Below are 26348 nucleotides of genomic sequence, written 5' to 3'. Positions count from 1 at the left end.
ACCTGAAAAAAAGACTGATGGGTATAAGGGATAACTGTTTTCTCACATTGGTTTAGATTGCTACTGAGCTTATTTTTTCTGTCATTTTACTAAGGAAATAGGAGTAAGGTTTCCAGCACTAGCATTCAGCAGCATTCCCAAGCCTCCGTTCTGCTTTGCTGATCACCAGTGTACCACTGGGACCTTTGATTTTCATCATGGAAAGAGAATGAAGCCATCAGGCTTGAAGCTGCATTGCAGCTGACAGCAAGTGCTGTATGGATGGACCAAAATTTCAGATGTGTTATACAGGGACAAGAGATCTATGAGGACACGTAGGATTAGTAGGGCTGTAGCAGAGCATGAGAGGATATGGAGATATTTGGATGAAGTGCTGGTTATATGGTATGGGGAGAGACTCAGTAGAAAGCTGGGAAAAGCATGTCCACAGCCCAGTAAGACAGCTGCTTCTGCCACTGGAGCAGATAATAGGACTTTCTAAGCAGCCTAAGCTTGGGACCCCCTTTGGCACAAAATGGTGCTGTCAACTGATTCCTGACTTTCAAAAATAGGGCACCTTCTCAACAGAGGTGAGGCTCTGTGTGTCCTAACGAACTAGGCATGGTACTGCACAGACTGCCATATAATCAGTGGTGTAGGCAGCAGCTTTGGAGCAGTTAGCAGCCTGGGGAAGAATCCAGCAGCTCTGCCAACTAAGCAGGTTCTGTACCACAGCTTTGGATAGGGTGTTCACAGTGATCCGATGGTCCTTTATAAAAATAAACAACATTAAATTTCTTTTTGATTCTAATGCAGGGGAAACCCTGCAAGATCAGACGGATGGGGAAACCAGAGTGCTCTGTTGCTTCTGTTATTCTCCAAATGGTAGCTCATGCCTATTACAGTCTTTTTACTCAATCATTGTGCTCTGAAATGGACAATAAAGGTGAAGAATTCCTGTTTGTTATGCTATATGGCCTCTGGAGTGCAGTTCTATTTATGTTCTCAGAAAGAAAGCTTTAGTTTGCTGTTATAATAGATACTTAATAGTTTTATTATATCTATGAAACTGTAAACTAAGCTTGCTTAAGACGTAATGTCTTCTGAGAATTTCTGTGCAAGGTCATATTTCTTTTTTTTTTCCTTCACAAGATTAATAGTGTAAGCAAAACCAAAATATGCACTTCTATGATAAGCTAGGATATCAACTGCAGAGCTAACAATTATTCTTATAATCTCCATTGTCATCAGAAAGACTATTCACATATAAGTCGAACTTTGTGATAGCTTCAGAATAGTCTGCCAAGGCCCAAGGCCTCAGAAGTGATTTTTCAGGAGGTTCTTACATATTTGGATTTGTTGTTATTCCTTAGAACATCAAGATTTTACTGGTGGAGCACATTCTAAGACTTCATCCTGCAAAAAGGTATGCACATCTGTATGATCTTAGTAGCCTTACAGAAAATGGGTTATCTGCAACAATATAGTAAAGAGCTCGGGCAGTAATTTAAACATCAGTGAGATTCCTTTTTGGTAAATGTTTCATTGGAGGCTAGTAGTGGGAATATAAATAGAATCATATAATGAAGGTGCAGTTCTGTCAATGTTTGGGGTTCTTTTTTTTGGTTTGTTTTTTTTTGGGGTGTGTGTGTTTTGGTTTTTTTTTTTTTTTTTTTTAATGGCCAAATCAAGTTGGTAAATAGTGCACTGGTTTCTGACAATACCAATCAAGGCATTAGATTCCTGATCTTCTTTTATAAAATACAGAAAACTGAAAAACTTACTGTGATATGGTAGAAGCTGAGCAGGATAGATCTGAAGTAGTGTAACTGGTTCCTAGACCATAAGGTAGGACGTATTTGCACAATACAGTGAACCTTTTTTTCCCAAATCTGTTTGCCATGCAGGGTGAAAAAGGCATTCTGGTTATCCTTGTAATATGTATGAGCTACCAAAGAAATCCCCGTGATTGTTTATTACAGCACACACAAGAGCAGACTTCTAAGATTGTGCAGTTGATGGTACAGGACACCTACTCAGAATTTTGAGAAAGAGGTTAGCGCTGTTGGAGCAGGTCCAGAGGAGGGCCACAAAAACCATCAGAAGGGTAGAACACCTCTCCTGTGAGGAAAGGCTGAGAGAGTTTGGGGGTTTTCAGTCTGGAGAAGAGAAGGCTCCAAGGAGACCTTATTGTGGCCTTTCGGTATTTACGTGGGAGGCTTGTAAGAAAGATGGTGCAGACTTTTTAGCAGGGTCTGTTGTCATAGGACAAGGGGTAACAGTTTTAAACTAAAAAGAAGGTAGGTTTAGGTTAGATATAAGGGAGAAATCTTTTATGATGAGGGTGGTGAAACACCAGCACAGGTTGCCTGGAGATGTCCCATCCCTGGAAACGTTCAAGGTCAGGGTGGACAGACTGCCCAAGGGGATTGTGGAGTTTTCTTCTCTGGAGACATTCAAAATGCCTGGATGTGATGCTGTGAAAGCTGCTGTAGGTGAACCTGCTTCAGCAGGGGGTTGGACTTAGATGGTCTCCACAGGTCCCTTCCAAGCCTGACCATTCTGTGATGGGGCTCTGAGAAACCTGATCTAGTTGAAGGGGGATCACTGCAAGGGGGCTGGACTAGATGACCTTTAAAAGGTCATCTTCTAACCCAAATTCTATGATTCTGCGCTGGTGAGCCTTACCCGTTTAAATGTGTGATGATTTCCTTCCATCTCACCTGTCACTACAGAGATGGAATTGTTTTTGTCTCTTCTACTTTTACCCTGCTCTAAGGCCATTATGACAGTTTCAGAAGGAAAGAGTCTCCAGTGTGATGCCAATGCTTTTTGCAGTAATTTTTTATTTTTGAGAAATGAGAACTTTAATATGATGGCATCGTTTTCCTCTCCTGTGTTTAACTGACTGCAGCAGAACTGCATGCATTAAATTCAAATTTGATTTGACCTAAATAGTTCACCCTTCAGTGCACTGTGGGATCAGTGTGAATGGCAGGACAATAGTGTAGTTAGAATGGAGACAAAAGGTTGTACCTGAGCAGTTGCAGAGATCTGCAGAGAATGGTCACGTTGACAGGATTGGCATTCAAAAGCTGTGAATTTCTTGAGATCGGTATGAAGTATAGAATCATTTAAGCCGGGAGAGATCTTTAAGATCATCGCGTCCAGCCGTTAACCCAGCACTGCCAAGCCCACCACTGAACCATGGCCCTGAGCACCGCATCTACACGTCTTTCAAACAGCTCCCAGGGATGATGATTCCACCTCACCCCTGGGCAGCCTGTGCCAGTGCCTGACCACCCTTCCAGCGAAGACATTTTTCCTAATCTCCAATCTAAGCCTCCCCTGGCACAACTTGAGGCCGGTTCCTCTTGTCCTGTCACTTGTGACCTGGGGGAAGAGACTGACACCCCCCCCCCCCCCCCCCCCCCCCCCCCCGGCCTACAGCCCCTTTTGGGCGGTTGCAGAGAGCAGCAAGATCTCCCCTCAAGCACTAACAGTGTGAGAAAGCACACTGCCTTGTCTTGGAAATTAATGTCAGCTTTTAACTTTTCTAAAAATATTGCTCCGAGTTTAGTAACTTCCCTATTCTTCATGTTTATTTTAGAAAGTTTAGTAACTTTCATATCTGCTGTTCTGTATGACAGTGAAATTCTGGATGGTTCATTTTCTTATCTTTACTAATTGGGAGCAAAATTCGCTGTATTGAAGATACCCTGCATCACGGGAGGGTTGGCAGGAACAACTTGGGGGAAAAGTCCGTGCTTGAAAATCTAAGACAACAGGTGAAGTGCGATTAGTGAACGACATAGGATGTTCTTAAAAATCGCAAAGTGCTTTCAGGGGCTGCAGCGTGTCGGTGTGTGTACAGAGGGGGGTTACTGAGCAGCATCCTTTACCGCCAGCCCCGCAGCCTTGGGGAGCGCACAGTAACGAGAGCCCCGATGCCTGGGGCAGCCCTGTGCGGGTCGGGCCCTTGAGAAGGTGCCTGGGAGTGCCCGGGCGCAGCCCGCCCGTCCCGCCGGCTGTGCTGGGGGCGGCGTGCCCGGGGTGCCGGCAGCGGGGCGGGGGCGGCCGGGCTGCCCGTGCGGCGCTCCCCCCTCGCCCCCAGCCCCTGCCGCTCTCCCCGGCTCCCGGCGGCGCCGCCACTCCCCCCCGCCCAGCCGGCGGCCCACGGCGCCGGGCGCGGGGCATAAAGCCCTCCCCGGCGGCGGGCCGGGGCGCAGCCGGCCGCAGCGATGGAGGCGGCGGGCGGGCGGGCGCTGCGGGGCGCGCTGGCGGCCGTGGGGCTGCTCTCGGCGCTCAGCGCCGCCGGGACGCTCTTCCTGCTGGCGCAGTGGCGGGAGCTGGGCGCGGCGCTGCGGGAGCTGGAGGCGGCGCGGCCGGCCGCGGGCAACGGCTCCGTGCGGGACCTGCTGGGGGCCGGCCCCGCGCCCCCCCGCAGCAAGCGGAGCCGCCGCGGGGAGCGCGCCCGCGGGCACGTGCGCGCCGAGAACGACGAGATGCTCATGATGATGACCTACTCCATGGTGCCGGTAGGGCGGAGGCGCCCGGCCCGGCGGGGCGGGGAGGGGGGACCGGGGAGGGGGGACCGGGGAGGGGGGGGCGGGCCCAGCCCACGGGGGGCCCAGCAGGGCCGGGGGCCCGGCGCCGAGGACGGCCGTGGCCCCGGGGGCTGGAGCGGGTGCGGGGCGGCGCGCCGAGCCGAGGCCTGGCCCGAGGAGCGCGCTGGGTGCGCACCGTCCCCTCGCCGGGATGTTCCCGCTGCGGCGGCAGCCGCCCGGGGCCCGGGGCCGCTCGGCTCCTGCCGTCCCCCGCGGTGCCGAGGCGCTCACGGCGGGCGGGCCATGCGGCTTAGGGCCACGCTTGCAGCGACGCTCGTACGGAGGGATGGAGCGGAGCCGCTCTTAGTGGCGTGGACTTGAGGAACTTCCCCAAGATGAGTTGCAATAAAAAGCCCGCCTGCCAGCTTCCGAGGGCGTTAAATCTCTGCGCCACCAGCGGCGCCCCACGCGTGTCTCTGGCCGTATCGTGGGGGCCTGGCCGCTCCTGGGGCGCCCGGTCCTGGCGGAGCAGCCGGGCCGGCCGCGGGGAGCCGCCTCCCTGCCGGGACGCCTGAGGGGAGCGGCCGGGGCGCCCGCCCTGCGCTGGCGGGAGCGGCCTTGCTGGCAGCGGCTGGGCCGTGCCCTTGAACTCTGAGACAGGCCATAGAGTTGAAACGTTCTGGTCCCATTGAAAAGCTTTTAAGTTCTGAGTCGGAAGAAATACAAGAAAAATGCTGCTCTTGCGGCCACCTGAGCCGAGGGCCTGTCCCGGGAAGGCCTGAGCCTGTCCAGGGAGCTCGCTCCAGCTCTGCCTGGTGTAACTAGATGTAACCCTCACTAAATAATAAAAAAATACTGACAGAAATTACCTTTTCAGCAATGTTCCGCTGGCAGTTTTGTTAATAAACCCTTGCAATGATGATTTTCCAGCGATAACATCGCCATTAACATATAGAGCTAATGAGGTTGTAGAATGTAGGGGTTTGTAGCCTAGAGTTTTAGTAATGCAGTTGTTTGCGGTTTTAGAATAAATAACAATTTTTACTTATTTGTTTAATCATATTTAGCTAAGGTCATTTAAGTCAGAATGGTCTTAAAAATAACACAAATAATACATATTTCAGCCCTGTGGTAATTCGGGGGGGGGGGGGGAATAAACATTATTTTAGGGCAAAGTGGAATATAAATCGCTATTTTTTGAACCATAATTCTCAAGTTACTGTTTCTGAGCAGGTTTATTTCAAATTAAAAAACTTAAATGGCTTTCTAGAAAGATATGCCATAAAATTTGGAAGAAATATGTTTTCTTTAGATTTTTTTGCATCAGGTAACATTAAAAAAAGATTGCTGCTCCCGCAAAATATTTTTGTGTGCTGTATCTAAGCTTTTCATCAAAACACTCAGTCAAAACTTCTTCCTTTTTCTTTTAAGAAATCATCTTTGTGTTTGGGCTTATTTTGTTCCATCCGATGGGGTTGTTCTTTGAGTCTAAGGGATCCAGAAATAAATTTATGGGAGAAGAGGTTCAGATCCTGGCAGGGATAGTTATGACGCTGTTAGTGCCATTTGCTGTTAGGTGCTCAGCCTTGAACCAGCAGTGGCAGCTGCACTTCCAGATAGTTTTCACAGGGGTAGTTAAATACACCGCTCTGCTGTCATTAGGTAGCACATATGGATTAAATTAATTTTATTGCTCTCTCCAAATATCACCAAGTGTTACGGTGTATACTTCAACGGCATGCAGCAAGGCTATTCTCTTGTGCAGCTCCTCCATGTAAATCACCACTGTGATGCTGCTGTGTGCAGTGTGCTTCATTTAAATGGATGTATCCTTGCAGGAGGTTGCTTGGGGTCTTTTTGTGCCTTTTTTTTCTTACAAAATTTCCATCAAGTATTTTTCATCCTGGTTGCTGCTCAGAAGACTGTGTAACTATGTGCAGACCCACTTGCTCAAGGGGAAAAAAATCCTTAGAAAAATTTTCAAGAACCTCCCCTCCCACTCCTGCATTTTTGTATTGTGGATCTAACTCCCACTAATGTAAAACGAAGACTTGAATACTTTTTGTAGCATGAGACAAAGTTCCTTATAGTTGGTGAGATGTTCTCTGCTACACTGGTGGGCCTTAGAACGATATTCCAGCCTCTGCTGAATGTGGGCCCTGAATGGAGGTTTTGTCTGAGCAGGATCTCTGCTGTGGGGCAGGCACGGATTTCTGCAGGCGTGTGCTGCAGGTATCGGTGTCCTACTGCTCTGCACAACAAGGTCAGGGTAGAGCTCTCGTGGCCACTGTTTAAGAACTTTTGAAATAACTTTAGGCATCAAACCCCGTATTTTAGGTTAAATAAAGTGAGTATATTTTTTGTTTTGGGCCTTTTGTTTATTTATACATATAATAAATTATACCTATTTATTTTGTAAGAGGACAAAAATAGGAAATTGGCAAATGTGATGGTGTAGATAGGCTGATGAGAGGGTAACAGTCCAGTAAGTTTGAAAGTGAGATTTAAGACAGTGCAAGAGGTGGTAGCTTATGGATATCTAATTATCTGAGTAGCTCCTTCGTAGTTTAGGTTGTCTTTTTTTTTTTTTCCTTCTTTTTTTCACCTTTCCCTCATGAGAAAACTAAGCTTTTAGTATTTATATAATACTTTTCTCTGTAGCTTTTCTTCATGGCAAAGGTGATGCTGGCTGATTGGATGACTGGTGTACTCATCTTTCATAATTAAGCTGGAGGCTCTGTTGTAGGCTACTTGCTATAATGCACTCGCTTCTTGAATGCCATGTTTTTTAATTGTCACCTGAATTGCACTGATTGGTAAAAATAATGCTGCTGAGGTAATTGGAGGGCCCCAAAGCAAGCTGTAATCACTTCAGCAACCTCAACAAAACCATCCAGATTAAAATGCAGTTTGAATTAGAGAACACATGGAGAATGTGTATTTTTCACAAATCACAGGGTAAAGTCAAGTGTGTTTGAGGGGCATGAGGGGAAAGAGAAAAAGCAAATTCTGATATTTAAAACCAGCTAGCTCTTCTCAGCTAATTGAGTCCAAAACCTCTAACTATAAGAGCTGTTCCAATACAGTCTGGAATCCAGTAAATTCTCCATATGTATCTGATAGAATTAAAATCCAGAGTCAAATATAGTTTGATTTTGCCATCAAAAAATAATACGTGCCATCAAAATAATTGTCCTTTATTTGAGTTAGTTACATTTGTCACTTGAAGCTAATGATGCATTGATTTTAAAAATAAAGATTGACCATGGCAAATAAGCTTGCTACGATTAAACATAAGTCTGCCTTTCGGATTGACTTGAACTTGTTTGTTCTGTCTTGGGACTAGTGCCTTGCATTATTTGTAAATAGAGCTATTATACAACGGTGAATAAATGTGCAACTCTGGGTAAATAGTTCTTTAATGATCATGTATTGCACAGCCCTGAAATGATGATCTTTTTCTGACTATAAGCGTTAGACTTTCCCATAAAGGGCTGAGGCACTTCCAATGCTTGTGTTTGTAATATTCTCATTTCTGCTGGATGTTTTGGTGAGTTGCAAAACATTTTTAGAGTGTTGACTCTCAGCATGCGGACATGTAATGTGAATGTTTGCCCAGCCGAACCCCATGTATTTTGTAAAGCTGACTCTTTAATTGATAAATTGTAGTCTATTCTAGATTAAAAGCATCTGTATGAATGTCTCTTCCATCTTGGTTTTTATAAAGTCTGTCAGTGTTGGGATGAAGTATTTCGAATGGACAAAGGTCCATTCCAAATCCACAGATCTTGCTTATTCCAAGATAAGAAAATGCTTTCTTGGAACAGAGGTCATCTTTCTCACTGGATATGCTATGTTGGAAAAGTATCCATCCTTTGATATGAATATAAAATAAACTTGAACATAATTTTTATTGGATGATGTTGGCTTTTAATACCTTCCACTAACAGAGTCAGTGCATGGACAACCACACATGTTTTACAGTAATGTGTGAACTTTAGTGCCTACTTGGTGTATAGTGTTGTCTGCCCAATATTTTCTTCGTATTTTCAGTAAGGTTTAAAATGAGGCATATTGACAGATTCACATGAGAGAATTGGTGCCTGAAGAGATGGGTGCTGTCACAGTGTTAAGGTAGTTCTAAATGGTTTATTCTTACAAGCACAGAGTGGCTGGTTGCATCTTTGTTTTTGGAATTATTTCTATAGGCAAAGTAAAGTAGATACTTTTGTGGCGTGGATTGTTTTCAACTTTACTCTCTTTGCAATATTAGGTCCGAGTGATGGTGGATTTATGTAACAGCACAAAAGGGATATGCTTAACAGGTATGTTTACTGCCTTAAGCATTACACCTATGTTACCTTCAGGAGCACAGAATTCCAGTGTTTTCAAAGAACTTGAGGTCAATGACTACATCAAAGAACTATACTATTTACTCTATCAGAATTTACATATCAATTGGATTATTTATTTAAAAAAGATAATAGGTGCTACTTAGGGACTTATCTATACCTTTTTAATGGAAATGCTGGAATTTAAGGAGCTCAGTTGATGTTCCTTCGAGCTGTTTCTTTCCCATGTATTTTCAGTAGCAAATCTTAGAGAATTGGATGTTTAAAATGCTAGTTGAGGTTTAGTTTTGGTATTTTTGTGTATGTCCCCACACTTCAAGGCTGTTATGGGATGAATGTATAGGATATAGAAACTTGCTTCCATTGTAACTGCTGTGGAGTAGTGGGACTTAGATGAGCAACGTATTTGTTCCCATCTGCATTGGACCACGGTAGCATGACGTTGGGTTTCATATGCCACCAGTGAGAAGCTGGAACGGCTGATGGCTAGGACAAGAGGAGCTGTGAGAATTTTCTATGTGATTTGGTGAAGAGAATGTTAGGTCGTAGCCAATATAAGGGCTGTGATCCAGCTTTGAAGTCTGTAGTAGAGTCATGTGTTCTTTTTGGAAATGAGAAGATTAGAAATAAGCTGCTTTTTATGAGTTTAAGAAGACGCTTCACTTGCTGTCTGGTTTGTATTTTCACACTGCTAAAAGGTCTGTTTGGCTCAACTGATTTCAACATAAATGAGAATTACCGTAGTATACACAGATGCTAAATACTACTTCTGAAACTGTAGATCAGTTCTGATTTCAACTGAGGCTGAACTACAGATGACTTAGAAGTTTGTTTCTTTGGGCTCCAGAGTTCTGAATTCACACTACTTGGTGCCTCCTGCACCTTTTTACTCTCTTGACACTATTACACTTTGTCTCTGTTAGTGGCTTTCTCTGCTATAGGCCTCTACATTTGCTCCTTTTCAAGCACATTTCTTATTTGTCTTATGCTCATACAAAGGTAATCAAGATCCTCAGTTTTTGAGGTGAGGAAGTAATTGAGCGCACTAATGGGCGTAACATTGTAGCGTGGAAAAGATGGTGGTTTACTGGAAGATTGGCAGAAAGATGTTAACTGATGGTACTGCCTATACTGATGAAAAGGGATAATTGCTGTAATGGTATTATAAAATGGTTTTTGCTTTACTCATAATGCTAATTAATGCTGAAAACTGTCATCTTTAGGGAAATCTGGTAATTACTGTTATTTTCTGTTGTAGAGAGTTTTGTCGAAAGAAGATAGTACTTTGTTGGCTGGATAAAAATGTTCACAGAACTAATTTTGTTCTTTAATTGCAAGGTTTTGTTGGTGTTTTTTTTTTGTGTGTGGTTTTTTTTTTTTAACGTGTATTGGAGTTCACATAAGATAGATCTTGTTACAGAAACATTTTCTGGTTTACTGTTGCTTCATTCTTGCCTGCTATGCTTTCTTCTAGTTAAGGCCCCATACCTGAACTCAGTCAGAGTGAGATAGGTTTTATTGTATTACATATTGCTGAATAACAGGAGCAAGTCTGATTTCTAATACACCAGCCAGGTTCTGTGGGGAGCTTGGTCCAGTCTGGAGAACAATTACATGTGAAAAGCCTGATTGTGATTTAGAGACAGTTAACAGGAGTGATAGAGTTTTGGTGGTTTGTGTTTTTTTTCCTATTTAAATAGTTTGAATCCTGAACTGCTAAGAAATCTCTGTAAAGCAGAGAAGTGTAGCATGTATTTTTAATGTGTCTTTTCAACAGGGTTTTTAATTGTGACATTCACCAGTATTGCAAAGCTATTCTTCTTCTGCTATAATGGGATATGGAGAACACATGTACGGAATTGTACCGAGTGCTAGCTGCCTTGCATCCGTGGCATTGTAAAGGCACCTTAGCCTCTGACAGGGAGATTACATTGTCGAGGTGGTTGTTTGTCAAACCATTATCAGATGAAATTTGCAAAAAGTTATGTTTATATGTAATCACTTTTAAGGACACTCTTCCAGTGAGTCTGACTTTATGCTAATGCTCAAATAGTTATTTATAATACAAAGCAGTTAAATCCATAGGTGTTCATTTTGAAATTTGAGGGGCTTTCCTCCCCATTTACTGTTCTGATCTGATGGTAATCAATTAAATTTGGAATGGCTTTTTGTTTTCTTGCTAGGCTAAACTCACCATTTCTTCTTTCTTGTGTTCTTTTCCTTGTTCTTGTTGTAGGCCCCCCAGGTCCCCCAGGTAAGACAATTGTGGTAACATTTTTGGGTAATTGAAACAGATGCTGGTACAACATGTTGAAATGGAGAAATGTATCTTTAATAGAATACACTTCCATTGCTAATTAGAATGAGGGAGGGTTGAATGCCTGTCTGCCTTTATAATTTTTGTATTTGGGTCAACTCATGCCCCTTCTGAGAAGGGGGAGGTTGTAGACATTATACTTTTCCCGTGGAGGGAATAGAAGAGTTTCACATTTACTGAAACATATTTGATCAAAGCCAGAGGAAATTAGGAGCGTAAGTAGCATTTAGCTGAAAAGATGAGTGTATATACATAAAAAATAAACCCGAGTAAACTGATACTATAATTCAACACTAAAAACACCTCCTTGGAAAATGGTGGTTACTAATTCCATCCTCCCAACTCCCCCATAACTCTTCCTCCTTTCTTACTTAATTGTCTCTTTCTGTTCTCACTCATGTGGTTGCTAGGCTATGTGAACAGTTACTTGCTTGCTTTCTGTGCTTCGTTAGCTGTGGGTCTGCTTAGAATAATTCTCTGTATGAGAAAAGTATCAGGCACGTTTTGTTTGTGGGGGTTCAAATAGTGACGAAGAGGGAGCAGTTGTCTTCTCTATCGACAGATCATGGTTTGGCACTACGGTGTTCTGGACAAGTAGGTAATGCTTTTTTTGTGCTACATGAGTCCTGCCAACATCACAAGCAATATTAAAGCTTATGTGGCTTGTGGAAGATGTTATAGTCACTGCCAAATTCTGAAATAGGATGAGTTCCACTGTGTTTGACCTTGAAGTGGGATCCAAAAGGCTGATCTGTGCTGGCCTTTAGCGCAAAATGTGTGCAGTATTCATTTCGGTCAGTTTTCTTACGCTAAGGCCAGGGCAAACAAGCACCTTACCTTTAAGTTTGATTTATAGTTTGTTTTTTTGTTGTGGCAGGGTGTTTTTAGTTTGGTTTGATGGTGGGTTTTGTTGTTTGGTTTTTTTTTTCCTTGGGTCTTTTTTTTTTTTTTTTTGTAAGGAGAATTGGCAGGGAGAACATAATGGCCAATTAGAGGATTTTGTATGCCAAAGGAATATATATACACATATAAATATACTATACGTAAGCATAGTAGACTTAGGATAAATTGCATTTAACAGTGAAAATTCAGTTATGCTGTTTGATTTGTTCAGGGCCTCCTGGACTTGATGGACTGCCTGGCCACAATGGATCAGATGGACTCCCAGGTATACCAGGACAAAAGGGAGAACCAGGAATAAATGGAAAAAGAGGAAAAATAGGTATATATTTTTTTTTGGTGATTGTTTAAAAAATAATCCTTTCTTACTATTATATTCAGACTTAGTTGCTTTCAGAGCTTTGTACAGGGGGAAGGGTATCAATGTTTAAAAAGAAGCTGCATGTTGCAAAATTCTGTAGCATTCATTATCTTACACCGAGCTTTGGAAGGTTACTCCAGACTACTTCCACAGTGAGGAAGATGGTATACATAGATCAAAGCTGTGGCGTGCACCCAGTTGAATCTCAGTATTCTGAACTTGCTAGTGAATACTGTTATTGTAGGTATATTTCCATTCCCTCAACCTGCCAACATAATGGCCCTTTGACTTCAGATGTCTTAAAAAAAGAAAGCCAGAGTTTGGGGGTGGGTAGAAGTTGTTATATGTTACCATAGTTTTGGTTCCAGATTCATAATACTATGGCAGAGCAGTATATTTCCATATTTTGCTTCTTTTCTATGTTGTCCATTTAGGCTGGAAACTCTTGGAGCAGCTTTTTTTTTTTTTTAGTCTCCAGTAAACTTGGTAATGCAGTGGGGTCTCTAGGGTACTATATAATGTAGCTGACACACATGGGGCAGTTCTGTGTTTAGCCCCCAAGAAACTATTTGGCCTTACTGCTTTCGCCATGCCACGTTTCTGCTAAGAACAGAGAGAAGCAGAAGCAGAAGTGCCATCGTCTCTTATCTGTCCAGCTCATCAGCAGGCGAGGAATGGGCCAGGGCAAAGGCTGACTGGAGAGCACAGGGGTAGCCCTGGCATGCTAGGTTCGACCGATCAGCGTGCAGTGGCTGAGATAGCAGGTAGGCAGTTACCGCACCCCGAGCCTGCCAACTACTGTGGGGCTGTAAAACAGTAACCAGTTTATCCGCTGAGTTAATGATGCACAATAGCTACGTGCAAGCATGGATGGATAACTGGTGCTTTCAAGGTAGGGTGAAAAAGCAGTGGGCTTGCATGGTAAGAGGGTAAGGAGACAAAAGGGCATCGGAATGGTAGAGCTGAGAGGGTGCAGAGAAGAGGAGGGGTATGTTGATGAGTAGACAGACCGATGTTAGCAGCTTGGTACTTGTAGTGGCCCATCTATTATTCTGGATTTTGCACCTAGCTGTGTGGGCTTGCTGGCAGGTACAAGGGGAACGATTGCGTACTGTGTCTTGAGACACTACATGTTCTGTCGCTTCAGTGTTCTCCACAAATTTTTAAAATTGGAGATGAAAGTAACAACCGGTCTTCAGAAAGTCAGGTGGCAGTTGTGCTCAAGACATGTTGCAGGTTTCACCCCAAAACTGTAATTCTGTTTCTGATTTCACTAAATCAATTTGAATATTAAAACCATATATAGGAAACCAAGCATTGTCTTCTCAAGTATTAACAAATGTAATTTATTTGAAAACCTACACCTGCAAGAACACTGACATTTCTGTTTGTACAACTGTTATGTTTCTCTCTCCTAAAGCAAGAAAATACTAACTGCCACAAAAGTAGAGGGTGCAAGGTTTTGATGTGTCAGTTGTACAAACACACTGTTGTTTCCTTTATTGCAAAACTAAATCATTGTTTTCTTTATTGCAAAATTGAATCACACGGGACAAAGGACTACCTTGTCAAATATGTTACTTTACTAAGTGATCAAGTGCAAAATGTGGACTGATCGTGCTTCTAACAAGTGTAGAGGGAGTGTTACAGCAGTCATGGGGGAATGTTACTAGGTAGCTGTGTCTATGATCTGTTGAGACAGTGGAAAATGTTAAAAGTGCAATGTCTGCTGTAATGTTAGTGTGTAATTGCTTTAAGAAAAAGTCTGGAGGGACCATAAAAGTGCCCTTTAATATCTTACAAATGTGAAATAAATATAGTACTTCACATCTTCCCTTAGTATTCCTACTTACCCAGAAATTCTCCAGCCGTTGTTAATGAGGCCCAGTGTATTTCATGATCAAAACTCAGAGATCACTAAGTAAAGAACGTATTATTTGCACCAGACGGATTGTACACAGTTTCCCTTCATATTAGGTTACAATGTTGTTTTGAAATCAGACCAAATTACAGCTACCCAGTTAAATACAGGTGAAAAAAAGAACCAACTAGAGTAAATAAGTTTTGCATTAAAAAAATACATTGATTAATGTTTAATATTGAGACAAGCGTTCTTGGTACTGACATGCTTTTTATTTCTAGGTGTACCAGGACCAAAAGGTGATCAAGGACAGAAAGGAGAACCTGGAGAAATGGGTTTACCTGGCAAGGATGGTATGCCAGGAGGAAAAGGTGCAAGAGGAGCAAAGGGTGAAAAAGGGGATGCAAACAATGATGTAATATTAGAAGGTAGGAGGAAGTGCTCTTAGGAGTTCTCTTGCAACAGTGTGCTTGACAGAAAAAGATAAACTCTGCTTCTGAAGCATGAATGTAATCTGCAGGGGCAGGACTAACCAGCATAAACATGTTACCCACAGTGAAGTTTGAGTATTGCGCTGCCCTAGGATATTATGCTCGCTTTTTAATGTAAGTCTTGACAAAGACTTTTCTGCTTGGGCTTTGTGTTGAAGTGTACATAAATTCCACCCTTTCCAGTACACTTCCAGACAGTTGACCTCCCCCTGCTCTTTCTTGCAGTGAAATTTTGTTTTTCTATTAGAAAATGAGGGGCAGATTTCCACTGAGGAATACATGAAACGGCCACAAATACAAGCTGTATAAAGGTATAGCACTGTAGCGCTTGAAGTTGAGGTCTTAGAATACAGTAAGTAAAAGGCAATGGTGCTTTGTAATGCTCCAGTATGCCTGTAATCCAGACAGATAAATTGCATTTGTCTTACAACTTGTGAAGTTCTGTGTGGTTCACCTTCTAACAGGCAGCATCCCAGTTTGTTTATTGCACCGTATTTCTGTACGCAGAAACTTCTTGAGAAGAGAGAGGTTGTTTTGGAGATCTCTCAAAGTCCATCGTGTGGACACATAGAGTTATCTGCAGGTTGCCTGTTGCCTGCAGGGCCTGTGACGTTATACTCTGTTTTGTACATAGGTGCAAAAGGTGAACCTGGACCCCCAGGACCCCCTGGACCCCCTGGACCCCCAGGTCCTCCAGGAAAACGTAAAGGTAAATGTAAAGCACAGCTGCAGGACAACATCTACAGCAGCAAATGCACAGGTCAGTTCTTTCCAGTGTTCTTCTTAGTATTACAAACTGATTGAAGATTAAAGTCATTGCTCCAAGTGTTACCAAACAGTAAGCATGTGTTTAATTTTGCTGCTGTCAGTAAAACTGCACAAACTTACAGCTGAGCGTGTGCTTAGGTGTTTTGCTGAACTGTAATTTGGATAAGGCAGTAAGCTATCTCCAGTATAATGTTAGTCTTTTAATTGTGCTTTGCTAATGCTTGAGCAAAGTATTACACATGGCGTTTTCTGTTAGATGAGGTATATTTGGAAAGTAAGAGAAAAGCAGTTGAAACATTTAGGTTTTAAATGCTAAATTTTGATTTTAAGTGTAGATATAACACTTGTTAACCAGGCTCCATCTGACTATTCTACAAAATGAAATGCCTGGTCATTGGCAGAATTGAAGCCCCTTGAACTAGCTAAGACTTCTAAAAGCTGGAGGAATACAAAAGAGTTCTCTGAGACTTTGCATCCATTTGAAAATGTAAGTTTTGGAGCAGGATGAGCTTGAGTTCTTTTCTGTTGTTGCTGTTTATCATGACTGTATCCCAAATGACGAGTGGATCATGAGCCACCTTTTTTTCCTTCACTGTAGCTGTGTTGGTGAGATATATATGACTAATTGTAATATTTAGAAAAGAAAAATTAAAGACAGACTAGACTCCCTTCAGACTGTGGCTGCAAATTGCATGACAGAACCTGTTAGAACCAAAATATGAGTATCCAGACTGCCATGCCATAGACCATATGCTGAAGTGTAGCACCTGTCACACTTTTTTTTATTAAAGTCACTGATTATTAGAGTGCTGACGTAATTAAGAATTTGCCATGAGAGATCTCTGGCATGATTTTCTGTTGTGCTGGATACTAGTAAATCCTCATAGATTTAACTTGGTATTGTGGATTGTTGAAAAAAAACACATCAGTGTTCACGTCACAATTCTGTCCATGTTTTAGAACATCTTTTTCTGAAATAGATTAAAATTGTGCCTCGGATAGAATCCGTGTGTGTGTATGCATGTGCCCGTGTGTATTTTCTCATGAGTGCTGCCTCTGCTGTGTGGAGCATGTATAAAGTTAGTTGGCATTTATCCCCTCCTCTACCAGGTGACTGGCTGGATGTACTCTGCTATCCTGAACAGTGTATTTTGTAAATACATTGACAGATATAGCCTATCGAGCGTGTTTTTCCATGCCTGAAGTTTATATGGATTTAAATATATCAATAATAGCTAAATACTTTGTGGAAGAAAGTGTTGGTGTCAATGAGATACCAGAGACTAAATTAATATTCTATATTCTATAGTAAACGCATTTATTACTATATTTTTATAGGCATTTATATTTATCATAGAAAAAATTAATTTAAAATGGGATTATTTCAGATAGGCTTGAATTTCTTTTTGCCTGTTTGAGCGGGAGTAACTTCTAAGAGGTTAACAGGAACATTGAGACTATGTGAAAAAAGTATTTGCAACTTTTGTAATCAACATCATTTTCAGCAACATTGAAAAGAAAAAGTAATCTCTGTGATCCTCGATCTCTCTAATGCTCTAAACAATTCTGTTCTGAATTAGAAGTGTTAAATGACGGTGTGATTTTTCTAAAGGCTTTTCGGTGCCAGTTCAGGCACGTGGGGGCAGGGGGAATGGGTGCAGCTGGGAAAGCTGGTGCTTGGAAATGAAGGATGTTCTTACTCATTTTGTTGTGAAGATCAGCAGCCTTGTTTTAAAATTATTTCAAGATGTGTGTCTGAAGTTGCTGGACTTCTGAATATTTTGGCCCAAAATGTTATCATACGTCCCTGAAAACTGTCTCTCTAAAAAAAATACCTGGTTTTGAGACTTGCATTTCAAAGCACTTACTACATACTGGCAGAGGAGAGCCTTCATTTTGGCCGATGCAGAATTAGCAGTGGAAGGGGAGGGGAGCTGGTGATCTGGATGCTGAGGAACGTGGGTTCTACAAACACTGTGATGTTGTGATAACTGGGAAGTTTTGGTCCAAGGTATTAGTTGATTATGGAAAGAAAGCAAAGAGAAGCTGGTGCAAGAACAGCGGTGTACTTCTTGATTACTCCAGCCTGAGAAAGGAAGGAAACTTGTGGGTTTGGATCTACAGAGCAGGTCTGGCTGTCCTTGTCCTGTACCCCTGAGTGGCATGGCATTGGAGATGGTGTGCTCCTTACGGTCGTGGCTCTCAGTTACTGTTGCTACCCTTACAGTTCTGGCACGAATTTTCCTCCCAGCTGAGACGCCTGTCTTCAGAGAGGTCAGAGTGATCCTATGAAAGAACAGCAAAGGATATCTCAGTTACTAATCTTTCACATTTCTGGAAAAGAAGGAAGTTATCTGCGAGAGTGTTTGCTAAAGTGGGGTTTCTTCTGTAATTGGGACTGTAGTTTCTTGATAGGCACGCTGAAAGGAAGGAGCACAAGAACTTTGTGTGGTTATTAAGTGTGAAACTAGCAGAGCAATTTGTATGTCTCACCCTTATCAGGGTGATACGTTTTTATGTCACCATCATTCTGCACAGTTTGCTGAGATGAAAAATCTTTTTTTGGTAATAATTATTATAAATGCTCTTAACCAGCGAATATTTCATAGTGGGTAGAACATATATCAATTATTTCCGCTCCTTATTTTTAATATAGCATGTAATTGTAGTAGCATTTAAGAACCTCAATCAAGAGATTCTGGGTATTGAAGTGTCAGAACAGAGCCCAAAGAGCCTCCTGACAATGGGAAGTACATAGCTGGAGTAGAAATCTCATTCCATTTAAAATTCAGAAATGCATGAACTGTTGTACAAGACATAATTGGACCATTTACTCAGGTAGCCTCTTTTCAAGTGTTGGAACAGAGTGAAGTGCTGTGGAGGATAAGCTATCTGATGGATTTCTGATGGATTATAAGTCCCAGTGAGCAAATGAGAGTTATGCTCAAATAACTCTGTGAAGATGAGATCTTCCTCAATGAGCACTTACATTTTATGAGTCAGTAGGCTGTGAGACCTTATTACCAAAATTCAAAGAATGAAATAGCTTTTGTTATAAAATACGTATATCCCTTTGAAAAAGAGAATACACATGCTGATTTACAACTGTAATTAACTTATTAAACAAGAATACAAGAATGATTTCTTTAAATTGAATTTTGAATCAGGTAAAACTATTTCTTTAAGAGAAGAGAATAATTAGTTGGAAGCTGAGGTAGGTTTGTTCTCAATGGTATGATTAGCTAATTATAAAAGAAACAACACATCCCTGCTCCACATCGCCTCGCTCCATCCTTCCCACCCTCCCCAGACAGACCAAATCAATAGTTTTAATGTCTTGTAAACTCCATTAGCTCTCAGCTGGAATATTTTATTGTAGGAATCAGTAGGATATTTATCTTTTTTTTTTGATGGAAAGAAAGCAGTGAAAGTTTCACTAGGAGTCTGTGATTGAAAACTCTCTTTTTAATCTTAGGAACTTTCTGTTTCATGCAGCTGAACGTCCTCAGAGAGGGTACTGCAGATATTCTCAAATGCAAATAGTGCACTCAGCTTCGCTGCAAACACTGACCTGGGCCTTGACTGTTCTATGGTCTTAGATAAACTACTGTATAGGGAACTGTTCATTCAGTAAACTATCTATTAGACTCGGCCCAAGAAAATTAAATTGTGCATTGCAACTTATAACTTGCTCTGAGGGTATTCCTTTTGTGAGATATTTTGACAGTATTTTGAGGTCAGAAGCTGCAAAAGGATCTAGAAGTATTGCTAGATTCTAGCTATAGGCATTTATCTTCCCGTGGTTGGATTGACTCAGCCTTATTTTGGAGATACGCTGCGATCACTTACAAGCTTTCAATGTCGTATCACCAAATGTCCTAGATAAATGGGTAGGAGAAATATGTGGTGTTCTTGCTGTGTCTTGTAGTAGTTTCCTTCTGCGTTAACGAGATGATACAATCTAAAGGAGAAAACAGCAATGCAGTGTAATTTTTCCTTTCTTTCCTGAATGTCACAGTACCCTTTCAGCATTACTTGATAGTTATTTCATACCTCATTTAAACTTCATCATAGCCCTGTAAGTCCCAGAAGAGGTTGGAAGGAAGCCATGAAAATGCATGTCCAAAAGAATTTGCAGCCTGCATGTCGAGCAGTGTGAAATGCGTAAGGAGATGAAAGTTAAGAATGGAATTGGGAAACAAGGCTGCAATGAAGTCAGGGTATCTTCAGCAAAGAGCTGAGAACCGTTCTCTCTGGTTACTCATTCTAAGCAAACTGAAACGTGTCACATTGTTTTAGAGGCAGAAGAGGTATCCAGGTTTAGAGGAAAAGGTCCATAAATAATTTCATTCAGGCATTGTTTCAACAGTAAAAGCTAAGAGGAAATCCAACTAGTTACTCTTTAAATTGTTGAGTGACAGGGAAAAATGTTTCCAGGTGTTTGTTTCTAAACGTGAACCATTGCTCGGTGTGTAAACAATACAGTGCATTATTTCCCTCAAGTCTTTCATATTGCTTCTTTAATGGCATGGATGACTGGCCTGCATTCCTAAGCATTACGTACACAGTGTCTGCGTTCGTACTTTATTGCTGTCTGGGGCATTAACAGCACAAACAAAAGTTCCAGTGTCGCCTGCAGAATACACCCTCTCTGCTGGTGGATGTCGATTTGGGCATGGAGCTTCTGAGATCAGTCACTGCTCCTTCCCAGGAAAGCATTTTTGGTATTACTGCTGGATCAGGCAGCTGCCAGCTGTCTCAGTTATCTAAGGAAAGGGACAACTCTGCCTAAGCAGCTACTCAGAAATTCACAGCTAAGGAATTAAATCTGTTGAGCAAAATTATTTACTTGGTTGACTGTCAGCCTGACAACTTTAAGGAAACAAACCAGCCTGGATACTTCATTTCCTTAGCAGAAGTGAGAGCAAGTCTTTTTTTATCTCGTTTTTTGACCAGACCAACCTAAGCCTTTTTTCCCAGATGAAACGGAATCCCAGTTGTTAATCCTTCATTTTACTAGAGTCATTGATGGGCACTTCTGTCACGTCAAATAAAGAAAAACGATGTGTTTTATCCTTTCCCTCTCAACTTTAGGGGAGACAGGTGCTGTACCGAATGATGATACCCTGGCTGGAAAAACTGAAGACAGAACCCCTGGTCCTTCAAAAAAAGCTGGTAACCTGCTACAGAGCACAACTAACTGTTACTTGACTGGTTTAATGTCACAGATAATGGACATGTGTGGGTTTTTTTTTTTCTACTAGAATGTGTTATAACATCTGTAGGAAGTCCTGTTCACTTTGTCAGTGTACAGCAAACGTTTGGAACGTGGATGCGGGAACCCGCAAACGTAAGCGATGAAAGGATTTGGCTTACCATGCATTTTTCAGGTACGCTAGTAGTGCTCACTGATCAAAAAATCAGTTGTTACACTAACTTTGCTTTCTGAATTGCTTCAACCTAGACTAATACTTCTAATCAAGTACGATAGGGTTTTTTACCCACATCTTTTTGTCAGCGTGTTTTCCTATTACCTGTATAATACTTGACGATACATGTGCTTATAGACATTTGCAGTATATTTAGGTATTCTCAGAGTCAACATCAGATTTTGAAAATTTTAGGGTTTTTTTAACCAATGCAAGTTTAAGTGCCTGTTGTTCATGCCTTTTTACTCTTTTATTTCAACAGTTTCCTATGACTTTACTTCCCTAAATTGTAGCTAGGAGTTTTTTGCCTTTTCCTTTAGCTAGCCGTGAAAATGAATCGGATGCTGCATAAGCTACATTTTGTGCAGGAAAATTTCCAGGACCTAAGTGGAAAAAGGGAATATTTCTGTCTATTTACCAACTGTGTTCAGGATTAGGGCCCATCAGGTCTGTTGGAAGCAGGATCTTGGACACTAACTCTATAGGTATATTTTTTGTGCGTGTCTCTGACTGCTTTATCAGGTACTAGCAAGTTGAATCAGTGAAAACACAAATACAATCGTTGTCTGTCAGATATTTGATTGAGATTGATCTTCAGTGGAGACTGAATTTTAGGGTAAAAAAGTTCAAAATTAGACGAACTAAATAATAGCCCTTTTTTTCATGTTTTCCCCTTCGTTTAGGAAACTCTATAAAGGAATATGAGAATTCCAACGCCTTGCTGAATGACAGCTACAGGACCATTAACATCACAGGATTCTTTCATGGATGTGGTCATGCAGTACAAAACAATCATCTGTACTATCAAAAGGGAGGAACCAATGTCATTTTGAAGTAAGTCAAACAGCTGGCTTAAGGCAAGGGATGCTGTGGAAGGAGGGGAGACGGGTTAGAGTGACAGAGGTGAAGCAGACCACTTTCCTTGTACCATTTTAAGTTTCTTTTTGGTCCTGTCTGGAGCAGGAAGAACGGGGGAATGGTTCAGAACTCTTTCCAGAACAAACAACTAATTCTTTCCAATCTGTAACTAAAACGTGGGCCACTGGCCTTCCATCTGTTGTGCAGGTGCTGTGGAAGGAGGGGAACGGGGAGGGTAGTCCAGGTCCATTACTCTGCTGTGTCAGTCAGTTCTTTAAGCATTGTTCAGCTCTGTCTTAAGTGAGTAGTTACTACGTGGTAGGAGAACTGGGCCCCCAGATTAACGGGTTTTTCTTTTGGCTACCTTGGGGTCCAGTGGGTTTCTATTATACGCTACATTGCTGTGGGTCTTCTTGCACTTGGATTCTTTGCTGCGTTTGTAACTGCGAGAAACGAATGGGAGCTGGCTAAGGTTCTGGGGGTCAGCACAAAGTATTTGATTTAAAAAAAATAAGCTGTGCATCTACCTGCGTCAGAGTAAGAATTGGTTCAGCTGCAGTCTGGGGGACGTGGATGAGTGGTTATGTGACTGCAGCCCACTTGTGGAACTTGACTTTGCCGAGCTCCTTGCTGGATTGGTGCACAGGCTTTGCCCTTGGCTAGCGCTGTTCGGAGCTGGGAGGGGGTGAGCTGGGGCTGCTCGTGCAGAGGAATGCGCGAAGGCACCAGCTGAGGACATGGCGACCTGGTGAATTGCACATTCCCAGACGGAGGAGTGATCCCACTGTTTGATTCCCTTGCGATAAGAAGTCCCTACGGCTCTCCCAGTGTATCTCCCTGCGTCGGAACTGGGAATTATGTCTCTATTTCTTCAGTTTCTACTGAGGACAGAGACAATACAAATCAAACTCAAAATCTCATCTTGTGGGAAGGGCCGAAGACAGACAGTCCAAGGGCAAGTCAAAGATTGCATCTGCTTTCAAGTTCTCTTACACGGCTCTGATGTCTGAGCCAAGAACATCACTGTACTTTGATGTCTGTTCACCAGCAGGTGTGAGTGCTGCCTTCCTATATTCTTTTGGATGCCAAGGAATGTGAGCAAGCTGCTTGGGTTCTACAGTATTTGTTCTGCCAAAGACAAGCTCACTTTTTGGCAACCTCCTTTAAATACCTTTAGGGCTTTTCGTTTACACATCGGTAAAAGACCATTTCTGTGATCACACACAGTGGTAGGACAGAGGTTCCTCACCTTTGCTTGGGTACTGTTAATTGGGAAATGCCTTCGTGTACAGATGAACACAAGTGGAATTTTCAAAACCTACGAAGTTGCTGAGACATGGCCGTTCTTTTCAGTGATTCCCTCAAAGATTCCTTCAGCACAGGTGGAACGAGACACTGTGAATTCTGTGATAGTGAAGTCCTTACTTTTGGACCAGAGAAAAGTTTCTGGGAGTCTTTGTATTGATGTAATGGGAAAAACAGGTGAGGACCTGGCTGGTTCATTTTGTAAATGTTGAAAAAATATTGAAAAGGAGTTTCCTTTCATACTTAAAAGCTGGTAAAACTAGGTTTGTCTGACCTTTGGCAGGTTTTCTCGTGATGGTCAGATCCCTGTTATTATGACTGCTTCCTGCATTCTTCCCTTGTTTCATAACATGCTTTCCCACCTCTGATACTTACGGTTGACTGCACTAACCTTAGTGATCAGAAAAAGTGTTTGTAGTTTGAGTTCCCTGTAGCTGATGAAAATATTACACTATATTGTGTCATTTACCCCAAGGAGCCAGAGGATTAAGGAATTCCTGAACAATTTGGAGTTCCAGGCCAGACTGTCCTTGAGTGGGGGACTGGACAGAACCTCAGGAATGAGACCACACTTTTCTGCTCCTTTCAGGGTTTCCACACAAAAGAGGAAGACAGGGTGTTCTGTCTTGTAGATCTTGCACGTTTCTAATGAATCTTGAGATGCTTTTTATCTTGGCTTTTTTTAATAGAAAAAACCCTGAAAATCTGCACTTCGATGTGACTACTCCTGCTAAGGGCTGTCCTTCTAGCCCTTGCCCTTGCGCAAGGTTATTTACAGATGTGAATCGACTATCAGATGAACTGGGTTGGCACATGTTTCTCGGAGATCTCCAGCTTTGAAGCCTTTTTTTTCTTTTATTACACACATGCTGCTGGAATGTGGAGTTGCTGCAGACATGAATTTTACAAAAGCTGGGGGGGGAATCATCTAGTTACAGTTACTCTTGACTTTTCTTATGGTGATTTTTCCAGTATATGCTATCAGCGCCTCTCCCACAGAAAAATTATTCCTCCATTATCTTCCTTCTATTGTAAATTCCTAGATCTGAAATGTGCCTGTCATTAAACTGGGCATTTCAGAGCACTCTTGTAACTGCAGCAGATTCCTGTATTGAGTAACGTTTTTCCTCTATTCGAGGAACAGAGCTATGCGGCTGGATGGAAGTCAGAGGATGAGATGTGCTTCGTTACAGAAGGCATTACTTAGGATAAAGCATCCTCCTGCTAAAGCGCTGCGTTACTCGGTGATTAAATGCCAAGCGAAAATGTGTCTTGATAGTAGCTGATGACCCTCTCAAACTAGTAGAGGAACTCAGTCTGGCTGCTCAATGCTGCTGTCCTCAGACTATCATGCCATTAAGGAATTTCAGGGAATAAAAACAATTTTATACATAAGAGATGAGACATTCAGAGGCCAGCATGAGGTCAGAATTTTGGCTCTGCAGACGTGGAATTTTTATTCCTTTGATGTTTACTTGAGCAAATCACTGCATTATCTGAACTGCTTTAAAAAGAGGAACTGTAAGTTTAGGTGAACCTGCCCAGAATTCATGCTGGTTTGGTCAATCCCATTTTCTCCCTTTAGTTCCCACCTAGTAGAAAGCAAACTTCTGCACAGCTCTCATTTCACAAGTTGGGCCTTCACCTGGCATCTGATTCTTTTTCATACCCGTTCCCTTCAGTTGCTTCTTTCATCCCAGTGATAATAAAGCTCGTAGACTAAATAAAGTGAAACCTACTGAAGGGAGTTCAGGTTCTCGTGCACCTTTCAGGTCGGTTATTAATTTGGAATTATCTCCCAGCGTTTTGGAAGGTGCGTTGAGTGGAATACTTAAAAGACATCAGAATGGTCCTTGAACCCAAGTATTTTCAACAATGCTTCTATCTGTAATAATGCACTCTGAATTGCTTCAACCACCCAGCGCATGTAAACACGACGTTTTAATACAACATACCGAATACTTTATCTCATTTCAGACTTGGGCTTGACAAAGCGTCGCTGGGCGCACTGCTAATTGAAAATGCCTTATACCATGGTCGTAACTACCTCTTTTCTAACTCGAAGACGTATTTCAACGTAGCAGTGGATGAGAAGGGGCTTTGGATTATATATGCCTCAAGCACTGATGAAAATATTATAGTAGCACATGTTGATGAAGAAACGTTTTCAGTCATTCGGCATATCAATACCACATACCCGAAGTCCAAGGCTGGGAACGCATTCATAGCGTGCGGCGTTCTGTACGTCACCGACACCAAGGACACGACGGTCAGCTTTGCTTTTGATTTACTGAAGGAGCAGCCGATTGATGCGAGGTTTGAGTTACGGTCTTCGCAGTCTGTTCTTGCTATGCTTTCCTACAGTCTAAGAGATAAGAATTTGTACACGTGGGAGAATGGGAGCTTAATGATATACCCTGTACATTTTGGCAGATGAATATATTTTAAAACGTCAGGTATGGGAGCCTTGTTTGACTAAATAGATTATTTAAAGCGATATGATAAACGCATGGGGGTCTCTCGTTATATTTCTGTTCACTGATGGTGGTTTGGAGTGTGCCTAAAAGGGAGATCAGGTGCCTTTGTATAAACACACTTCAATTATACAGGCCGTTCTCATCTTCTTAAAAGAATAGCTGTTCAGGATTGCAGCTGGCACGTGGTTAGCGCAGACTTGGCTTTTGTTTTCCCCCTGTTGTTCAGCCGATAATTACATCTAATGTACATTGATTATTCCGTGGTCATGTGCTCAGCAAGGACTATTTATAACTTCCAGTTGCAATCATCTTATCTGCAGTCATTTTCTACTCGGTGATTATGATCTAGGATAAACGCCTAAATAACGAAATTTTGTGTACATATACTTTTGTCACTTAATACTTTTCCACTGATGAACATTTCTTTTTGGACAAAAATAGACAGCTGTTAAAAATCATGGGGATGGAAATAGTTGTTTAAATAGAAGAAAAGCAGAAAGCTTCAAAATTTGGCAAGTCCAGTGAACTGTTTCAAAATGAAAAGCAAAATCCAGCCCGAGTACAAGGAAAACGGGAATAATGGCGTTACTAAATATTGAATATACATGAAGTTGTGTTTAGTAAATGGATTGTGGGAAGAAAAGTAACAAGGTATAGAATTGAAGATGTAAAATTTATGATTAAAATTCCCTTTTTAACAGTG

At 42.1% G+C, this 26348-nt stretch overlaps 1 protein-coding gene across 2 annotated transcripts; it reads left to right on the top strand.

Moving 5' to 3' along the window:
* The first annotated feature begins 1381 nt into the window (after positions 1 to 1381).
* GLDN (gliomedin) lies at positions 1382 to 26348 on the top strand. 2 transcript variants are annotated; one of them, XM_037393662.1, is made up of 10 exons: positions 1382 to 1405; positions 8800 to 8851; positions 11115 to 11132; positions 12310 to 12417; positions 14599 to 14745; positions 15443 to 15568; positions 20671 to 20751; positions 20841 to 20966; positions 21689 to 21839; positions 25146 to 26348. In XM_037393662.1, exons 2-10 carry the CDS (start codon positions 8809 to 8811, stop codon positions 25603 to 25605), a joined length of 1260 nt encoding a protein of 419 aa, XP_037249559.1. In that variant the 5' UTR covers positions 1382 to 1405; positions 8800 to 8808; the 3' UTR covers positions 25606 to 26348. The 2 variants fall into 2 exon arrangements, with proteins under 2 accessions (XP_037249559.1, XP_037249558.1); XM_037393661.1 differs by lacking the exon at positions 1382 to 1405 and adding an exon at positions 4198 to 4517.

This window comes from Falco rusticolus, chromosome 7, assembly GCF_015220075.1.
Source record: "Falco rusticolus isolate bFalRus1 chromosome 7, bFalRus1.pri, whole genome shotgun sequence".
NCBI lineage: Eukaryota > Metazoa > Chordata > Aves > Falconiformes > Falconidae > Falco > Falco rusticolus.
The sequence above is the reverse complement of the archived record's forward strand: the minus strand, read 5'-3'. Positions and strand labels throughout refer to the sequence as shown.